Source organism: Centruroides vittatus, unplaced genomic scaffold, assembly GCF_030686945.1.
Source record: "Centruroides vittatus isolate TY-2023 unplaced genomic scaffold, ASM3068694v2 contig_397, whole genome shotgun sequence".
Classification (NCBI taxonomy): domain Eukaryota; kingdom Metazoa; phylum Arthropoda; class Arachnida; order Scorpiones; family Buthidae; genus Centruroides; species Centruroides vittatus.
The window spans coordinates 482,752-504,639 of NW_027122212.1; the positions used below are offsets into that span (position 1 = coordinate 482,752).

Below are 21,888 nucleotides of genomic sequence, written 5' to 3' on the forward strand. Positions count from 1 at the left end.
CTATAAAAATAATAAGGGAGAGTGGCCGCGTGGTGTTGTTGGAGAGCTGCACGTATCATCACCGATTGCCCGATACGTTTAATCCACTTAATACTGTATCCAGTCATCCGGCAACTTCGCATCACTTCCTACCGTGAGTGAACTTAACTAACGCTATCGGTAATTGCTATTCCGGAATGAATCAGTACAGTAACTAGACATCCCCGAGCGGGTTCCGGTCTTTCCGACTCCCAGAAGTGAGGAGTTCATGAGGCAGAAGGAAAACATAGATTTTCCGAGCACCCAAATGGCAACGCTAATCAGAGTTTATTGTAGTCGGAGCTGGAGGAAAGACGCTCATATATTCATGGTGAGTTTGGAGTCGAATGCATTCATAAGGTTGATGCATTTGTCCGGGTTGTCTCCGCCCCTCCCGGAATGGTGCGGGGGAGACGACTCTGCAGTTTGCATTCGGACAATTGTGATGTAAATGCCGGTTTGGGGATGGGGAGTGCGACAAGTAAAAGTGACAAGTAGTATAGCATCCATCAGTCATGCGGTGGCCATTAGCATGCGGGACGGTGTTACTATGAATAGGTCTTTCCACCGACGGAGCCGCTGTCTGTTTGTCGCCCCGCGCAACTGCTTGGAGGTTTTTTCTTCGTTACACACGTTCTCTCGCGCGGTCTGTACGACGTTCTTGTTCGAGATCCCCCCTTTTCCTTTTAAGTGAATTTGAAATGTCAGTCTCGCCACTCCGCCCTCCCCGGCCGTAACCGTGCCACAAAAGACCACTTCACTCGGCTCTTTTCTGACTGGTTGACGGTCTGCACATCGCAAACGTTTGCCTTTCCAACGAATCTTCGCCCGTCTTTAATTTCCTGTCATTTGTTTATACTTTGCCGATTATTATCGACAACGTTTCTCTCCCCTCGTTAGATAATGCTTTCTTTTGTTGACGTAAACAAACCCTTCTTTATATTGTTTGCGCCGTCTTCGCGCCACCGCAGTAATTATCGTAATGTATATATGTATGAAGCTCAACTTTTATTTCTTTGAGAATCTCCATTAATCATATCTATCGAGTGTCCTTAGAATATTTAAATTGAAATTTCGAGAAGGACATTTCCCTGTTAAGCTCCGTCGCTCGGAGGTGAAGCCGATTCGCAGGCGCCACCTTATATAAACGTCTTTCTCTAGAAGAAAACTTTGATTAAAGGTGCGATGCTTTACCATCCGCTCTTCGTAAGTGGAGCAACGAGTAGAACATTCGATCAGTGTGCTGGATACACTTATTTCTGGATGATTGAGGTCTTTAGTACCCTCCTAAACGCCTTCATTAGCTGAAAGCCTCTCTTTTCCGAGTGATTAAAAGACGAAACTTCTGTTTTCCCCCATCCAAATAGAATGGTAGAAAATTTAAAATATTCATTAAGGATCAATAAAGACGTGTAAAAAGTCAAACGAGAGTCAGAAGCGGCGTTAGTGTTTTTATTTAGACTCATCTTTCAGAGATGTAACGAAGCAGATAACTGCTCTAGCTAACGCTTCGTTATTCTCCCGCTCTCGACTCAAATCGGGGGGTTTTTAATTATAATTTGCAAGCATAATTTGGAAAAACTTGTTACGTCGGGCGATAATAAAGCTTTAGCGTTGTAATGGAAACAATAATAAATAACTATTATTTCATTAGGGAGACTTTTATGAAGAGAAAATGACCTATTTCGTCTTTTCTTCCTACTTAATTAACACATAACTTCGCTAGCAATGTGTTGCTCTATCAAACACAATGGCAAATTAGGGGTAAGAGAAATGAGTAACTCCGACGAAAGATTTGTGGTTGCCTCTGCCACAATATGGGCATAGAGCCAGAAAACTTCTATTAAACAGATGTGACGTCTTGACCCACTGTTCCTGACATTGCGACAAGTGTTGCTGTTTTAACTGATACATCATCGTGCAATGTAGTCGGCTTTACCTGACCTCTGACATTTTCCAATTTAACCGATACTCTTACTTTTCTACTATCGAATTTCAACTAATACACGCCTGTACAAGTATATCCTTCGCCTTCATTAAAAAAAAAAATTCAAACTGGCGCCATTTAAAGAAAAATTAAGAAGGTTATAAATCTTTTTGAAATAAATAAATATATATATTTCTGCACTCGCATCTAAATATAAATGTTTTCTTTGACGTATCTCAACCTGTATGCATTCGCGTACACGAGTAGAAAACATAAAACATTAGTAGTAACGATACTCGTAACAAGAGACTGTTGTGTGTAAATAGAGAATGACGCATCTAACTAGGCCAAATTGCACGTTGTAGGTAGGATTTCCAGATAGAATTAAGTGTGTAACAGTCCATAGTGTAGGCATTAGTAAAGCTAGCATGACAAGAATTTACAACCGGAGACTAAGGGTCTGTTGACATTGCCGTTAGTCGAGTGGGTCCCGTGAATTTACGAGTACAAACCTCCATTACTCGGTTCCTCTAACGGTTATTATTTATCTAGTTACAGTGGAGTATTTATCAGAAGTGGATAACTTCATCCACGGACCGCATTGACGATCACATACCAAGATCGTTACACCAGCTTCTGTCATTGTCCGAGCAATAAAAGACGGTAAACATATTTACGACCCACCAAAAATCTTGCAACACGCAAACGAAACAATTTAGTAATTGGAAATTTTCGGACTCGGATCGATTCTTATATATAAATATATATAGTGATTCGGTAAGAGTTGATCTGTGACTGTCTTAACTTAGGTAATTTCTGCAGTGGAGAGGAAACGTTCGTTATTTATGACCAATTCGGTGATCCCGAAAGGACTCTCCAATCACTTCTGACGATTGATTCCTCGTAAATAGCAACAAATAAGAGGAGATTTAACTTTAACGATTTTCTCTCTCCACTCGAATTTTTACGCCCCACAAATTCAAAATTTAAATTATTTATTATTTTTTTCTTTTTGCTTCTCTTCGCTGTAAAGGTGGAGAAGGGGGTTAACTTTAACCTCGATTAATACGTGAGGAATGCGATTAGAAGGGGTCCGAGCTCGTTCAAAATTAAAGGAAGAATGGGAAAAGTTACACGACGTAAGAATACCAACAGCCGATGATTGATTGCGTTGAGAATTATACAAGAAACTCCATAAGTGTCACTAAAAATTTGCTGCAATTAGGCATAAAGTGAAAAAAAGGGGATGAAAAACCGCTAAAAATTCCTTTCTCTTTTGACGATGACGAATTGGCGTTAATAGCCGGCTGTCTTTCATTATTTCTTCTTTAGGGGATGCACGACTTCTTACAGTGCCTTGTCTCGTTCCATTACCTTCTTTTGATTAACGATCAGAACACGCTCGGTTGGATTCGGTTCTTAAGGTGTACCGCAACCACTTCGGATAACCGAACAAATTAATAGGCGACATCACCAGATCAAGAGGGATTCGCAAAGATTTTTCCTCCGACATCCTTCTCCTCCTCCTCTTTCTCCTTTGCATCCCTTTTCCTTTGTCCACTCGGAAGAAACGAAAACGTTTCAAACCGTTTTTCTCACATATTTCTTTGCTTCTCCGATCGTACTACCCCCGCGGAACCGAAATTAAAATGTAGACAAAGGTTTGCCGGCTCGACCCCCCCGGTTCGGCCTTGCATACGGAAAGATAAAACACATTAGGAAAGTTTTATGTTCTCGACAACGGAGCAGACGTGCCTGTAAAACGAATGATTTATGGACAGACATAAAAGCTCGGGCTACCTGCTGGCTTGGGTGAAAGGTTTTCTCTCGGCCTCCCCCCTTCACTAGCACCCCTCTCTGCCGACGAATTCCCACACACGCTTTCTTGCCAGTCCAGATCGTAATCTAATAAAAAGCCTTTCACGGTAAATGTGTTTCTCTGCCTCCTCGCAATTAATTGTACGTAATTCGATTGCAGAGAAGAGAAAGCTATATCGTTCGACTTCTAGGCTCGAGTCTCATCATCTAACTTTGCCTATGAAAAATGGCTCTTTCTGTCGGCCCGGCTTCCTGCGGAGAAGGACGATCCTCGCTTCCCCTCCTCCTCCATCCCCCGACACAGAAAAGCGCACACTCGCCGATTTGTCGAATTTAAAATCACTAGACTCCTACAGTTAACATCAATCGCCTCTGTGGCCATAAACGATTCGACATTTTTTTTGTCGCTTCCCCCCTCATCGGTATATATACATATAATAATCGTTGGGGTAGGTGTCTATCTTCCTGGGAAGCTAACGACTCCAAGGTCTGTCGGATGCGAGTCGAACAATGAGACTGTCGAGTATGTAATGAAAACAAGTCTGGAAGGCGTGCGGTGTTAAAGACAAAGATATTTTTAACGGTCTGTCGCTCTGCTCTCTTGCATAGAATGGAAATTATTCAATGGAGGTGCGAGATGACTGTCACCGTTTAAAGTTTGTGGATTTTGCTTCTTCTTTTTCTTTCCACACACCCCCCTTCTCGCTCCTCTTGTTTTTAGCTCGCCCGGAGTTTTACAACGGTCTATAGTTACTCGGACACGTGTTTGGGTTAATGATGTTAACCTAGGCTATTGTTTAAGTTTTTATGTCCTTTTCTCTTTCTCTCTCTTCTCCCGTCCGATTCATTTGTATGTAACTCGTTTCTTCTTTCGTTAAAGATATAACAAATTGAATTGTCTAATTTGATTTTATCGCCTTTGTTTATAAAAAACGGATATTTTTAAGTGTCTGGTGGGATTTGTTTTCGTTTAACATCCTCCTCTCTTACGAATAACGTGCTAATCGTGACACTCTCTTCTTTAGAAATATTATTAATTAATATTATTTTTATAAGTGGAGGAGGGTTTGTTTGAGTGCTTGTGTATCAATTTTTTTAAAAGAAAGGTGCTCTTAGATGGAGTATTCCTTTGATGTAAATAGGGAAAGTCTAGATAAGAACGGTTCTGTTGCAGCTGCTAAGATACGCTCCAACACACCATACACTTGGGAATTGGAGCAACTCCGATCTGGTTTGGAAATTTAGCTTCGGTTATTGTTTTCTAACTTGTTCCGTTCAAGCATCATTTAGCTTCCTGTACGGCACATTAAGCTCGCTGGCAGAACTCTTCGCTAGAATGTCCCTTAAGCTAGCAAGCGTCACGAAAAGCAACGTGACGTGACGCTAAGACTACCCCGTTTTTAATTTGTTCAACTTCAAGAAACGGAAGAGAATAATTAAGTCAATCTCTTTGCTATTGTTTGTTCCTGTAAAGGCGCTCAAGCATTATTTTATTTTAAGTTTTGCAAACTTCTGCACAAGATAAGAGAGATATTTGATAAATTTAATCGCCTTTGTTCATTTCGGCGTGTAGTTTTCTCTATTGTACTTTTTAAAATATTATTTTTAATTGGATACGCACCCGTGAAATTGTTGGAAAATTTTAAAAGACGATTTTAATATCTTCTCCATTATTAAAGATGGAGGTTTGGGGTATCCCAAACTGTTTTTCTCCTAAAACCATGCTAATAAATTGATTGATTTTGAAGGTTAAATCGTAATTTTTTTCTCGCAGTCGAGTTACAAATGTCGACGTATCGATCATAGTTAATAAAGTTGTTTCTTCTTTCTTGCAGTCGAGTTGGAAGTCATGCCAGAAGATACGGAAACAGATCAGGCGGAGAACGGCGGAACGAATTCCAGGGTTTCCTCGTCTCCTTCCTCCCCAGTAACGCCGACCAGCCCCGAAATAGAAGTGACCGATTCCTCCTCCCTTCCCTCTGTGAAGAACGGGTGTCCGGAAGTGACAAACGGACACGTGGCCAAAACGGAAACGACGAGGAGTCATGTGACTAACGGTGTGAAAGCGGAAGCGGACAAGATCCGAGAGTACATGGAGAGGACCGACACGGTGGTCATCTTCCCCGAGCCAGCTCCACCAGGGGGAGCCACGACTTCCGGTAAGTCGTTCGCGTCGTCCATCGATGCGAGACACCCCTCCGTCTGAATCACGCGTCAGTAGAGCGTGATGTTTCTTCGGTGTGGTTTCTGTGGCCGGATCGCTACAAAACCGACCTCTTTTATTTTACGTTCCTCCGTTTTTCCTTCCCTCTTCACCCCCGAAACACCCACACAAAAGAAATTAATACATTTTCTACATTTTACAAAATTTACGGCTTCATTTTTATTTTCTTTACACAGAACATCCGGCGAAAAAAATCGAACACACTAAAAACAGACGTGTAATAACACGGACACGACACTGCCCCGGGGATATCGAGGGGGGAATGTTTTCGTAGCACATTTAAAACAACAGCCACGTCTGACCTAAGGCTCGTATGCGTTTCCATCTCGTTTCTGCCAACGTCAAAGAGAAGGGGACCACAGATATCGTCTGGATAAATCGGGTGTAGTCGACCGTACCTTAGTATTTAATGTTCAGATAGATAGACTGTTGGATAGCAGTTTATATCCTTGGGTATCGTTACGGATAGAAGCGAATGGATGTGGTATTGCATCGAACAGATGACTTAATCCCTATCTCACATGCTGGCCTACGTGCCAATAGTGAGAAGACGGCGCCAGCAATTGTTGGCCCGCCAGAATCGACGCCGCTGGGGCGCTTGGCTAAAGGAACTGCAACCATCCACCCATACCATAGTCTGTGGATCGAGTGGAGAATCCAAATGACGTGAAACAATTCCATTTATGACCTCCGACGGTTATAAATAAATATGTCCCGTTTTACACATGCACTCGTGTTTACACTGTGTGTAATACGTCGGATTGGGTGCCACTGTCGGGGGACGACATTCTTCCCCGTCCCCCGCGTTGTTAACGGAGATGCTTCGTTACGATTTGCGGCTCGAAAAACCATTTCGTTGATGAGGATCTTAACCTAATTCGTCAGTCGAGTGGTTAAAACTTCTTAAAGGAATCTCCTAACTTTAATGGCGGCGTATCTTATGAATTTAGAATTCTCGAAACTCTTCGTCTCTCTTTCTCCCCCCCTATTAACGTCCGTCTTTCTGCATATGCAAATATGGCATTTGGCCAAACGCGAACTGATCTTACGTCAAAGAAATCTAAGAACGTACAACCTTCCTGGTCCGTTATTCTAAATTAATTATCCATATAGTTGTCGACAGACCCAATAGTTACTTTAGACACGCGCTAACTATTGGATCTCTCGACTACTGCATCGATAATTAATGTTGAATAACAGATATTCAATACAATTACCAAAAAGGAACCAACTTAATACGCCTTTTTTCCTTACTTGACTTCGTGTTGTCGTTATTTTCGACTTTCGAATTATTTCAGTAATCAATTTTGTCGTATCATTTGCCATATCCCTAATGTTTTAAGATGAAAGATGATATTTACATTGTCATTCCATTGCTCCGACTTCTGGATATATCGAAACATTTGGATCGTCTACCATTCTCGGACACAGTTCTTAGTACAACGGAATAACAAGAAATCAAACTAAGTGTACTTCTGAACATATTTGGATACGGTTACGCCTAATATTTCATATTTAACTCCAGCAATTATGCAAGAAAATTAAGGATTTAGAAAAACGCGAACATATTTTTTAAGTAGCCAACATTGAGGCACAATGAAATGTAAAGTTTTATTACACACGACAAATTGCATTGCTTAAATTAACTTCATTCTTCAAATCGACGTTTTCTTCTCATACTCGAAGGAAGAGAAAGGGAGAGAGAGAGAGTAGCTTTTAGTCAACTTCTAGACACTATAAGGATAGGATTAATTGAAGATGATTGCAATATTATACACGATGTCATCGTAAACCATCGTGTTTATGGCTGTCACTCGCTACGTTGTTTGCCGTAACAGATGATAACGTTAAGACTCTTATAATCTTGTTGTTCTAAATGGTATTTTATCTGAAATTTATAGTTGTCGACAAACTGGTAGTTTCTTAATAAGATGTCGCAGGAAAGATTTGACTGTGCATATAAACTAATAGAACATCCCTCCACCACTTTATAAATGAATATTAATGATTATTATTCGTAAGTACGACAAAGCTTACTATTCAAAAAATATTTTTTCCACCCCCGCGTACAAAAATGCGCTTTGTATAAAGTGTATCTGCATCGGAGCCATCGTAATTAAGGTTTAGGAAAATTTTCTTTTCGGCTAATTTCTAACAAGAATACGATATTATCTGTTACTTAATGTAATCAAGAGATAAGATAATTCATTCAGAAATTATTTTTCTAACAAGATACGCCTATACGTTTATTGGATAATTGAATGAAGTTTTTTTTAACTCCGTTCGCTTATATAAAAAAACTTACAATCCTGTTGACTTTCTAGTAATGATTGATTATATTCGCATCTCTCTGCTCCTCTAAAGATAAACTACCTTCATCAATTTAAAGCGGAATTATGACTGCAGAACCGATCGCCATAGTGCAATAATACATCATTTGATTTGGAACACGGAGCGACAATGACAGTAAAAATTGTTTCGGATGTTTTGCATTTATGATCGGCAGTTTTTGTAAGTTTAAGTGGTTCCAAACTTAAAAAATTATGGACGAAAATTAATTTATCGGTCAGTGGCATCACCAGAAAAAACTGGAGGAGGAAAATCAAACGATAACCGGTTATGGGGTAGATTCGCTTTTTAGAGACTAGTAAATGCAACAAACAGGAGTTTTTTGCCTTTAAAAAAAGGGGTAAAAAGTACATCCTTTTGTTCCAAGCAACAATTTCTGCTAATGCATTCCATCTCATCATCCTAGGAAAGAAGCTACCCGGACTAAAAACTCCCCTTATCTGTCCTCTTGATTTATTGTGGATATTTAATGGATGACAGAGCTAGGCCGCAGGGCCGGAGATGTCTTCTTTAGCAAAGGTTTCGTCTCGTCCCTCCTTCTGCACAAACTCGTGATGTATAGAGTGACATAAATAACTACGTTTCGCTATAATTGTAATTGTTCTCCGGGAGATGGTATCCGACGATAACAGAAAACTCTTTAGGGGAAATAAAACCAAAAGTAATTAACCAGGAAGACAGTGTTCGTCATTAATTAAAATAATTCACAGGGAAATGACTGATGCTCCGCCAGATAAGAAAGTAATTCCAGAGTTATCTGACCACAGAGATATGAAGTCGGCCTTCGTCTAATGGCCACTTTCGTAATTGAAAAGCAATATCTATTTTCCCTCCGCTTCTTACCCCTCTTTCGAGTCCGGTCCATCAAGGTGACGCCACCTAATCTAACGCTCTTCTTTAAATATGCGCAAAAAATTCCCCGTCCCAATCTCCTCTTGTTTCCATCCTCCGACTTCGGCTCCTGCTTTGTAAATTCTTCCTTCTTTCTTTGTTTATCGAAAGAAATCGACTGCACCAGTCGGATGAGATGCTCCACATTTGAATCTGCACTAACAAATATTGTTATTAACTTAACGGCAAGCGTTCTTAATTACATTTCAGAACGCCATACCGAAAAATATTTTATTACGACTTAAACGTATTGGATATTTTCAGGATTTTGGGCATGTGGTGCCATGTTTCTATAGCTTTATGGTCAATATTTGATGTTAGCTTAGAGACAAATTCAGCGCTACAAGATGAACTGCATTCGCAATAATACTTTTCTATTGCTGTCAAATTTAACGTAAGTCTAAATTTAATTGTACGAATGACGAAAATTTTAGCACATGTTTTAAGCCGAATTTTAAGGATAATTCGCATTTTGCGCCTTAATATCCGATAACATGATATTAAGTCTATGTTGCGGCCTGTTGTCGCTCTCGGATGCTGGGCATAAGAGATGTGAGCCCACTGTTCGAGATCAGTAGGAGATCCAGTAGTTAAGCCACATTTCCAATATCTAAAGAGGTGTGATGAAGTTGTAAGCCACTCCCGACATTTAAACAAGTATGAAGTGCATACTCCCAATATCTGAAACGATATGAAAAGATTGCGAGTGATGTAAGTTTGCAGCATCAGTTTCAGATAATGCTGCGAACTCGCAACTTTATCCACAAAGATCATCTAAGTTCCATTCCATTCCTGGAGCATTTCTCCCATTCGGTAATATTTAGTTGGTGACGATTTATACGTATATTTAACCATCGATTTTAAGTTAGTTTTTTACTTTTATAAATTTTAATTCTAGTCATAGTTTGATTTTTATATCCGTCACGCATTAATCAGTTATACGACTGCGATAAGTTTACGAGGTCGTAAAATTTTCTTTTCTTTTCACCTCTCGTCGTTTTACGAAAGGATTTTCACCTTCACAAACTTCATAAAAAAATTATTGTATAAGGTAATATTTACACTTTTCTCTAAAATAAAATATCATTGAAATAATTTAAAATAATTATAGAAAAATTGAAAAGTATATTTTTATATTTATTTATTTATTCTTCTCTTATAAACGGGGGTTACGAGACGTGAAAGATTTTTATTTTTATCTCTGCTGCTGCCAAGGCAACGTCTCGAGGGATGCGTTACCCCAAGAGATGTTTCCCGACGTTGATTGGGACTGCATTTCATAACCACTTCGGGCTAAATTTAGGGATAATCTGGACTACTTTCTGACTAGAATACGTAATCATTCCCCGCAAGGGACAGCGATAGAAATAAGACTAACGTTTGCCTCCCCTGGGACGAAGTAACGGTGTGGCAGGTAGAGAAGGAATATTCTCGTGGGTTTATCGTTTAATTTTTAAACAATCCCACTTCCTAGTCCCGTGATGTTACACATATAACGATCTGTGTTGATTTAGTTTCGCGCCTCGGGGGTCATTTTCGGACAGGTATTGCTATGATATGTTAGAAAAACTCAGTTATCCTATAGCCGCGGGAGATAAAGAAAGGAAATTATTGTTCGCTTCTCTTATTTTTTTTTCTCGTTTACACAGTTTAAACACGTTGAAACGATTTTGTTACGTTGAGAGAAATTATAAATTTATCTCTAAATTATACCGAACTCAGGTGAAAAATTATAAGATTTACGGATTCTAGTTTTAGATTTTATTTATGTCCATAAAATATAGAATTTATAGTGAATTAAGTAAAGAGTTTAATACATGATTTTTAGGATGATGCGATATTGCATCATATCGAAGCGATCATCCTTCCGCATCTAAAAATCTTGAGGAGGATGATGCGTTTCGATATGATGCATATTTTGTTGAAAAATTAAGCCAGGCGAGCGTAGAAGGTGGATCCAATATTTCGATGAGTTATTCCTCAATTCCGGATGCTTTCAATCACGAGCAGCAGACAAGCATAAATATGTTTGGTCGGGTGTAAAAATATCCATAAAATTCTCATTTTATCATTTATCTCGCGTAAGGTTTTGTCAATAGTCAATAATTTAAATGAGCTGTTTAGTTTAAGAATTTTTAGATTAATAATAGATTAGAAAGAAGAAAAATAAATTTTTTTTAAAGTTTAATGTCTGAAGGTTGGCCACAGGTAAAGGAGAAACCTGGAATTTTTATATATTTCCTTTGTTTGACACTCAACCCATCTACTTGACTGCAGCAGTAAAGAAAATAGATTAGACTTATAAAATAAATTTAGAATCTTTTTAATATGGCAAAGCTATTTGTTCAGATTTATTGAACTTTACCTAATGCTAGGTTCGGTTACGCGCGATACAACATCTGTTGTATGTTTTTAAATGAAATTTTTTGGAAAAAAGGAGAAGAAGCCATTAGATCTCTCCCGTCTACTTCATAGTCTATAGACTATTCGAGTTTGATCGTCCATTAAAATATCTACTAACTGTCATGTTGCTCGAACGAAACTCATCTTGTCACTAGACGTAAATTTGACGCAAGAAGGAATATCGTATACCTGCTCTCTTCAATAATTTTTCAATTATTCCATTTGGTAGCGTTTCACTTTGCATAGATCATAGTTTTCTGTAGACTCTCCCTTCTCTCCTAGCCTAATATAGCGGTCTCTCCCCCATCAAACCTGTCTCGTACTTTCTGTTTATCTAGTTGCGAGCGATTCCAGAAAGATCGCAGATTCCAAGTTTGTATAAAAGTTTAAAATCCACTCATTTGCAGTTGACTCACAATAAGGGAATTGTTTCTTATCTCGTCCTCCTCCTCCTCTTCCTCCTCCTCTCTAACTCTAGCTCAAACCATTATCATAGCCCGCATGTGGTTTTGGCTAATTCCTTTCGGAGTAGAGAAGAGAAAAAAGTGTTTCGTATAGAGAAAAAAAAGGGGTGGAAGGAGTAGTTATAAAAACACAAAATGCGATCGGAATAATGAGAACCACGCAGAGTAGAGAAGATGAATTATCGAAAGAGTCAAGAATTGGTAAAAACCGAAACGGGGTATTTCTTTTGATGACGTCAGACGGGTTAATAAGTTTGTTCGACCGATGACGTTTTCCATTGTTCCGACTCCTTCCCAATCTGTTTTCTTAGCTGCCATTGTTCCACGGCTTGTTTCCCGGCCTATTTGTCTCGTGATTAATGACATCAGACCAGGCAAAATGATATTTTAGTTGATTACCTTCAGATAATGTAACACTGTCTTTCAGTCCGGTGTCTGTGATTTATTAAACGTTTGCTGGCGTTAAAGCTGCTCCCTCCGACGCTGCCGGAATAATTGTTCCACCTATTGTTTGTTCCTTTTTAAGATTTTCTTTTCACTTCTTCCTTCCTCGACTGGAGAGGGTATTTCCCGAAAAGCAAAGTTGGTCCTGATGGGGACGTCTTTCCAAATGAGTTAGCTGCCCTTTTTTTTATCTACATCTTCCTGTCCTCCGAGTATTATCTTTATTTGAATATTGCTATACTAGGTGAGAGTTATTGTCTCGAGAGCCGCTGTTTGTTTAAGAACTACGGGATTAAACTGATGACTTTCTTCTAGAAATAAAGAGAATAAAGAAATAATTAACGCCGAAACGATAAAGAATTTCTTACAAAGGACAATCGTAAAACTTCAATTAATTTTTTCTCCTCCACCCGACGTAGTTTTTTTACGAAGGGCCTTTTTCTTACCTTTTTTTTTATTTCTTTCTTGTATATATTTTTGCTACTTATACGCACGATTTGATTGACTTGGGATCTAATCTACTTGATATTTATATGTGCTATTGTATAAAATTTAAAATTTGATAGTATATATATATGTTATATAATATAATATACAGTAATAGCTCACTTAGAAAGAAAGTTGGTGTTAAGAGTTAAATATGCTTCTATCTTACTGCTCTAGAAGAAGGGCCTAGATCTGAAATGAATTCAGAGAATATCGAAGTGTTATACAAAGTGCTCTCTGTGTATTCATAAAATGCTCTACACACATACCCTCTGTGTGTCCAGAAACATTACATAGGGTATTCTTTATGCGTATAGAAATATTGCTCAGATTGCCTTCTGTGCATCCATTAATGCACAGAGAACGATTTGTGCAGTATTTCTGGTTCTATTAATATAGACTATGTTGTACGATACACGAGAAACTGTATAAAACACTACCGGTAGTCCCCGCTATTATGTAAAATCGTGCCCAAAAAATTCGAAAAATACACTAATTCATAATAATTTTAAAAAGTTGATGCAGCGTGTTTCCCCTCTACGCGCAGTAAAAGCGTAAGGGGAGACTTCAAAAAACTACTCTAACGTTAATTCGAACGGGCATCTTTTCCTGTGGTCATCTCTTCCTTCGTCGGTAAATCACTTATCGATTCCGTAACATAACTCCAATCGATTCCTACAAAAATAAATCATATTATAAAAAAGAGTGCAAAGGTCATGTGTGTTTGTTCTCCTATTTTCTAATTCTCCTTCGATTATAGAGAGGTAGACGTTGAGAAGTCGTCGACACGACGTGGAAACGTAAGGTAAAATTTCACTTAAAAACAGATAATTGCGAAATAATTAGCACCTACCTACATGTAGTGCCGATGAAGTAAAAGTACATATATATAGGAGAAGGTCCGGTATGTCTTGCCTAACGACTTTACCCGGTGTAGCCCATTACCGGCATCAGCTGCCTGAGTGTTTTTCAATAAGTGCTCTGGGAAAGAATGGTACAACATTAATGGTACTTTAGTCCAGCCGTCGCTGAGTCTCCCGACTTTCTTCATTTACTAAGTTTTCTATACTCGGTTTGTAATACGGTCATCGACTGTGTATACCCTACGCAAATAAAACAGTAATTTGTCCTCCTGTCCTTTTTTTTCTCTTCGTCTCTTTTCGAGCTGCCAATTACAGATACAGAAAAAGTATCGAAAAATAGTTTTATGCAGTAATTAAGATTTAATAAACGTTACGTTTATGGGGGGTGAGATTTTTTCGAACGCATCGTGCTTCCATCTATGGATGTTGAAGCTAAACTGCCAATTGATCGTTGGTTCGAAGGGTTCGATTGTGTAAAAAATGTTAAAGAAATTTTTAACTATAGAGTCGTCGTACGGATAAACGAACGAGGAGACAAACATCTGACTATCGAATTGTCTAGCTTTGTAATTACGTAAGTAGGATGCCCCCGACCAATTTCCTGCTTTAGGAACAATGGGAGCTCGGCTAGATAAGGTGAAATACCTCACAACCGAGCGGAAACACGATAACTAAATGAGGGAGGAAGACGAGAGCGTAACCGTCTCTCCCCGGAGATTATCGAGATCTCAGGTAGGAAGAGACAAAAGCATCCCGACAGATAACTCTGGGCTATAATAGTTAACCCGTTATTTAAGCTACGAGAGAGAATTTTTGAAGATTTTTTCTTCCCCTCCTTTTCCATCCTTTAAAGTGGCATACGTTGTGCTGCAGTTCTGGCTCGCTTCCCGAATTGGCTGTCGGAGCATAAAAGACGGTGGTGTATATTTGTCATACGTGGCCACTTCTTCCCATTCGTCAACTGGCACGTTGCAGATGATAGAGAAGATTTTCGTTCAGGTAATTGGCTCAATTTCGGAGTCACCTGAACGTTTTTACGACTAACTGGTAATATTGCACCGGCAATTACTCCAGTCGATAGGTATGAAGTATCGTAATTAATAACCTACCACCGTTCTCCGACGCTTCCAAATGTTACCATTAGAGGGGTGGTTTCTTTAGTATTTTTTTAGTAACAGATTTTCGATGTTAGGCTCAATTTCCTCTACTGTTAAGCCCCAAAGAAGAAACAAGTGGAACAGCCATCTTTCCGTTAAAATGTCGAAAGGGGGACGTCAGAATGCAGATGGTCGGCCGTTTAAGTCCGATCTATTGACCTGACCACGATGAAGTCGAAATGTATGTCGGACAGATGTGTGTTTCCGGCCCGGTTAGCCTGTGTGACATACACGGCTATTGGAGCAACTTCGGTCCCTTCCTACGTCATTTATTTCCGCTCTCGGCTGTCAGGACAGATAGCACAGACAACTGCACACTACAGACATAACTTTCGATGCTACCAGCAGGAAAAGACTTTTCTATTCTGTGTCTTCGATAAGAATGCAATCGGATTAAGCTTCACCTAGTCGGAAGAAGAAGAAGAAGGGGAGGGAATTCGATTTTAATGCGTAAACTTTATAATAATATTTGGACTTAAAGGAAGGTTTTTTAGAGCAACGAAAGAGGAAATTATCCTATAGAACTGTTAAATCCCATGTACAGTAAAGATTTGGTGCGGAAGCTAACCTTCTTTTTTTTGTATCCGTGCGGATTATACTAGATGTATGTCTATCGGCAATAAAGACTCGTCTAGTGTAAGCGGAACATTCTTCCAGAATTTAGTTTCTGTAATCGGGTTTCGACATAATCCATTGGGACAATCGAATTCCCTGCAAGCTGTCGAAGCGACATTGTCTCTTCTTTTGTAGCACCGGATGCCCATCTCCATCCGTCACGAAGAAAATTGCGCTACCTGAGTCACTATCCTGCAAAGGTAGACCTTCCGACCATTTCCGGCTTAGGACTCTCGTATCCCATAGATAAATATTTCATTCCATTAGTGAGACGTCCCAATCCTTCTTGTATACATAGAAGATCCGCAGATGCTCCAGTAACTGGAGATACGTTCGACACGAGTTGCTAAACATCCTAGTCTTACGGCCAATTCGCGTTTGATTACCTCCTCTTATCATATTTACCCATCTTTAGGGGAGCATCTGCGATATTTGAACAGTCTGCAAAATGATTTTTTCGTCTCCTATAACTTTACAAAAATTCTCCTTCAACATTCCTCACTCTTATGAATCTGTTAGGTTATTAACAACGTTACTCACCGGTCTGAAAATTTAATTTTTTCACAATTTTATATGTAAATATTGAAATATTATTCAAAATATGTTCAAAATAATTAATTTAAATAAATTCTTATGTGAAAGCATATAAATGAAGTTGAGTAGCACGATTTTAAAGAATCGAATTTTAATTGTGTACAGCACATTTTAGATATACAGTATTTTAAAGGCTTTAAATTGAGTGAAGTAGTGATATAACGTAGCTAAGCAGTGCTATAGTTAGAATATATTTAAAAGAGGGTCAAATTATATTACAGTGAAAGGAGTTGGACGGGGTAAAGTTGCGGTAACAACACAGAATAAGTTTATATAAATTCGGTCCCTGCTAATGGATGGTGGCGTGTTTGATTGATCGACGTGGAGAACTGGCCAGTGGGACTCGAGCCATTAGCCAGTCGACGTATGGCCGGGTTGTTGTAAGACAAAGGTAGTAATTACGAGTAGCCCACCTTTCCGCTGTAAGGCACTGTCCGGCCCTACCGACAGCACCAGAAATGGTCCATAATTGGAGATCTTTAAGTGGGCGAAAAGTGCACGAGACTCCGTGTCATCGGGCGTATTCGAGAATTAAATGGGCGGAAACCCTTTTCTTCTGTGCGTAAAAGGACCCCCTTTCAGTTTCGTTCGCACCTTTCCTCCTTCAAAGGTGAGAAAGTATGTTTCCTCCTCGCTTAATTGCGCGGAAATTGCTTCCTAATTAATCGGAACTTCTAGCTACAAAGAGCATTCTTCCATCTAATTTTCTCCGCTTCTCACACCTCCGACACTTCTTGAAATTATTCTGATTGCTTCCAGAACTTCTTTTGAGTATTTTTTTCCTTTAGATTTGTTCTTCTTCATCCTCCGTCCGTCCTCCTCACTGCGATAATTCGAGTGTATGTAAAGAATGTGGACAGAATGCGAAAATGGATGTTGCAGGATCGAAGGTATTGTCAGAAGTTGCGGAAGAAAAGTTTAAACGAATTGACAAACATATTGGCTTCAACTAGCATATTCGATCGATGACATACTACACTAGGATTTCATCAGGACTATCTAAGGTTACGTTGGGTTTTAAATATTGGATATCGAATCGAGTTACACGGAGGTGATCGTCGAATTCATTTCTCTAAATTGTCCTCCAATCGATCGAAAATCAATTATGTCGGATGCGAATCGAGTCGTTGGGTGTCCACTGGCTCTTTAATTAATTCCAAAACTAGGACGTCACCCGAATATACTCTTTATCCGAGTATTATATAATATCGATATATTTTTGAAGTTACGCATCGATTTTCCTCCATCCAAAAGCGTAACGAAGCAATTATACAGCTTTGATGTCTCAAAAATTGCATCAATGAATCTCGGGTGTTGTTGTTTTTCGATTATTAATTAAGAGTAAATTACATTAATTAAATTGTTGTAACGTTATTAAATTTTCCAGTTAGTTCTACATCACTTTTAGTTAGAATACGTAGCTGGTTGCTTGTTTAAGTCTCGTTATGAGGGTCGATCTACGGACGAAGGATATGTTTCCTAGAGAACTAGGGCATGGATTTAAGATTAAAACTGCCCGAGGTTGAAAGGAACGCGGTCGGATCCCAACAGGATCATTCCCCAACCATTATAGTTGGCCGGACGGGAATTAATACAATTACAGTGATGTGAGCTTTTAATTTTCTCTCTTGTCTTCGTTCCGTGGCCCGGATCAAGTGATGGAGAAAAGCGTCACGGGAGATCAACTCCTGTACATGTTACTTCTCTTCACCGCGCCGACGTACTGTACGTCTTTTATTGGGTTACGCTTCCTATAATTCGGAAAGGACGACAAAAATACCATAAATCACTAACAGAGACAGTGTTTTTTTTCTTCGGAAAAAGGAAATTAAAAAAATTAGGCAAGTAGTTAAAGAGCAGTTTAAGAGAAGATTCGGTTGATGAAGCGAGTGGTAAAGGAATTAATTAAAAATTTACACCGTTACCACTCCCATACGGATGCAGAGATAACGAGGTTGGACGAGCAGAAATGTCCTTTCTGACAAACAACTACATAACTTTCGATCACAGTTGTCTTTGGCCCTGCAGGCCGACTATTCCCTGACGATTCGCAGTACTGGAGAATGGGATCACAGTAGAAGGATTTGTCGGCGGTACACTGTCTTGTCTGCTGACTCCAACGGTCTGCAGGAGCAGTCACTCGCATTATCTCCTTTCTGCTATTCCTACCTTATCTGGGATTTCTATTCTGGATGCCTTTTTTACATTTATTGTATTCCAACTCCCATTGCACCTATGATTCGTCTTGAAGCACTTCAGGTAAGAGTAGATTCGGTAATGCGATCGGTGACTAATTTATAAGCTTTTTTAAACACTCATTAACTTAAATACGTCACATGTTTTTCGTAAACTTACGAAGCTGAAATCTAGTTTCTTCATAATTTGGCTTGTTGAAAGTGTGATAAAGGAAGAGATCCATTCTACGATTTATCAAGGAAATTTGCATTTCATCCACCCACCCAACCCGTTTCTAAATAAGTTCTTTTTACTGAATCAAAATCAATTATCCAGAACCGATGAACATTTGTTTATTTTTACAGTTTACTTAGTTGGGAGAGGAATAATTTTCGAAGATTTTAATTAACACGCGTGTACGTACGTGTTAAGGTGTTCATCTACGTCCTTACTTACCTAGTGATGAGTGCATCACGTGACGGACGACGTCACGAACTCGATCCGAATTCTTGTCGGCCATAATAGAAACAGATGTTGGAGAGGGTGGCAGATGTCACACCCCGTACATTGTGACATCTCTCATAGCATTTCTGTCGGACATGGATCGAGTCTGTTGAAACCTTCGGGGAATTCTAGGACCGAGTCGAAGAAAACGGGATTGTATTCTTGGGAAATATTTCTTTTTCTGGCGTTTTGTAAACCAGAAATAACAAAAAAAAGGTTCAAATATTATAGGAGACTCGAAGGAAATAAATAACACGCACTTTCATTTATTCAAAGTCGTTTATATGGAAGAAAACGGATTTATGATTTATTGAAGTCCTTTCAATTATGGAAGGAACAGGAGTTGATGATCGAAAGGAGAAAAGAAGACAAAAAAGAAGGAAATTATGGAAAGAACAGGAATTGTCGATCAATGAAAAGAGCACATACAGAATTCAACATATGTACAAGAATGGCTCCTCCGGAAAATACTCAGTTTGCCAGTGATTATGAAAAGCAATGAGATAATTAATTATCGTCTCGCAAAAGTGGGACAAAAACAGAATAGAAAAAGAAGAATATGAACAGGAGATGGTCCATCTATCGCAAAGTAAGATTTATAGATCAACACTAATTATAGATCCCGGTCGTATCGAATCTACACTCCACTTAATTATAAAGCACCTATATATATTCTGACCATCTAAATCCTACAGAACAATGTTACTCCACGTGTAATCAAATTAATTATAGACACGTGCTGATTATTGGCGCATGGTACCAACTTAATCATACGTTCTGACTAGCTATTAAAGACACGTGGCCCCAGCTTTAATCATAGGTGGCTGCACGGTTATTACCTAGCCAAATCTATGATGATCCTGTCAGTAAAGTGTAGAAAACTTGGGACGATAAATTGCATCGACACTAGTTTAAGCAGCTAATAGCTTTGCCCTTAAAACTAAGGTTATCGTCCGAGTTTTAAAATTATAATACCTTATCTTCTCCACGTTTACGTGCGGTATCTTTATCGAATTTTCTAAACGTATCGTTTAGATGGGAGAGCATAAAAAGGGGCGTCTTAGGAAGGAGTGGAATTAAAAAAGATGTGTGCGTGGCTGGAGGGACGCGAGGCCAGATGATGTCACTAATGGGCGGAGGAAAGTACAGCACGTGGACATGACGTGTCCCGAGCCCAGTGTCCCGTCTGGCCGTTCACTGTCTCACTGACTTTCACACTCCACCTGAGAACGACAGAGAAGACTGTCAGCCGCAGAGATCGCTGCACCACAGACTTCTGACAAATGCTCTCCGTTTAGTCACGCTGTAAGGCTGATCGATATCGAAGGCTTCATTCAATAATGCCACCGCTACAGCGATTAGTCGACCGTAAATGCTTCACTGTGGAGAAATACCAGACAACACAACGTCGACGATGCCCAACACAAACACACGTATACACTGCCAACCTAGAGAAGTTAGCAGTTGCAACATCCATCCCCGGTCACTAGTGCAATGCCAACTTATCTACTAAGTTGCAGATGCTCGAGAATTGGGATATCGCTTCTTAATTTATTATTCCTCTTTCTCTTCCCTCCCCCGACTCGGTCCAAAACGGAAAAATTTTTATAAAGATGCCATCAGATAAGCCTTATCGTACTATAGAGACATTTTTACATTTAAATTTATGACTCCTCCACGCGGTTTTATATTTAGAATGCCTAATTAATCTTTATTCGGTCTCGAATTAATGGCCGACGTTTAAAAAGGGGGCAGAGATGGCAATTCTTGTTTGTAATTTTTAAATTGTTTTCTTTTCCCGTTTAATTGAAGGATCAGAGGATTTTTTCTTTTTTTCTCCCTCCTCTACAAAACCACAAAACCTTCGCTTCCATCCGGGAAAACCTAATTCCCAAATGAGTAAGCTGCTCGAGATACCTTCGCACAGCTCGGTAAACGAGGAAAAACTATAAATATAAATGCTTAGTTATACTAATTAAGTTGTTGTACAATGTCGTTACAGGTTAAAGTTATCAAAGGAGTCGAATAAATAAGCGTAAGAGGGAAAGAAATCCCATTACGACTATCCTATCTACTAGCAGAATAATTGTTACAAGCCAAACGCCATTTTTAATGTTAGTATCTTTCGAAATTCCTTTGATCTAGGTTGTCATCTCTGCAATATTTGGAGAACACAATAGAGATGAGAAATTAGCATCGATCTAGAAGCGAGTGTAAATTTACGAAGCGTTGCTTGCATTTACTGTAGCAAGAAATGCAACAAAGTTATCGTTTGACCAAATCAAAAAGGATCCAACTCTTATCTGTCGTTCGGGGCCCACCTCGCTTTGGACCGCAGAAATGACACATATCGTCTTATTGGGACTTTTGTGCACCGTTTTTCTACCCGGTTTTGTCATCATCCTCTCTTCAATCCCGGTTCAGATATCGGTTATATGGAAATGAGCATTCGGCAATAGTCGAGATGTCATCGATTTCTAATATTTGGAGACGTGTGACGCGATTTTTTTCTTCTTAATTACACGATTCGAAACCGGAATTGTTTCACAAAAAGAGTCTCTTTGCAACCTCTTCCGCCTATTAGATAACATTAGTAACACTCTTTCTTGCAACACTCCCTCCATGTAAATGCAAAACGGCATTTTAGATTAAATTACTATCTATGATGTTTTCCTTTTTGAAATTCAATGTTCTCAAATGACGTTTTCTTCGAAAATTTTAATATTATTTTAGAATAAATTTGTAGATCCGATTCGTATACGTTCTACCGACGTGTTATGTTAAAGATACCAATTGTGTTACGAACAGTATAATATATACCGACCGAATCTTAAATTTAACCAATCCTTAAAATTTCCATTCTTGGATAAGAATTAAATGTTTGAGAATGAGATGCAATAAGAAAATTTTAAGATTTAAATGTTTACGGATTGGTTCAAACTCCTAAACATCGCAA

At 39.1% G+C, this 21,888-nt stretch overlaps 1 protein-coding gene across 2 annotated transcripts in view; it reads left to right on the forward strand.

The window, feature by feature from the left end:
- Positions 1-21,888, forward strand: part of LOC136976163 (zinc finger E-box-binding homeobox protein zag-1-like) — a 103,927-nt gene that overhangs the window by 70,659 nt on the left and 11,380 nt on the right. For both annotated transcript variants that reach the window (XM_067271382.1, XM_067271381.1), the window contains one exon: positions 5,599-5,922. In XM_067271382.1, the coding sequence (XP_067127483.1) occupies positions 5,613-5,922 (310 nt within the window). In that variant the 5' untranslated portion in view covers positions 5,599-5,612. The remainder of the gene's footprint in view (positions 1-5,598; positions 5,923-21,888) is intronic.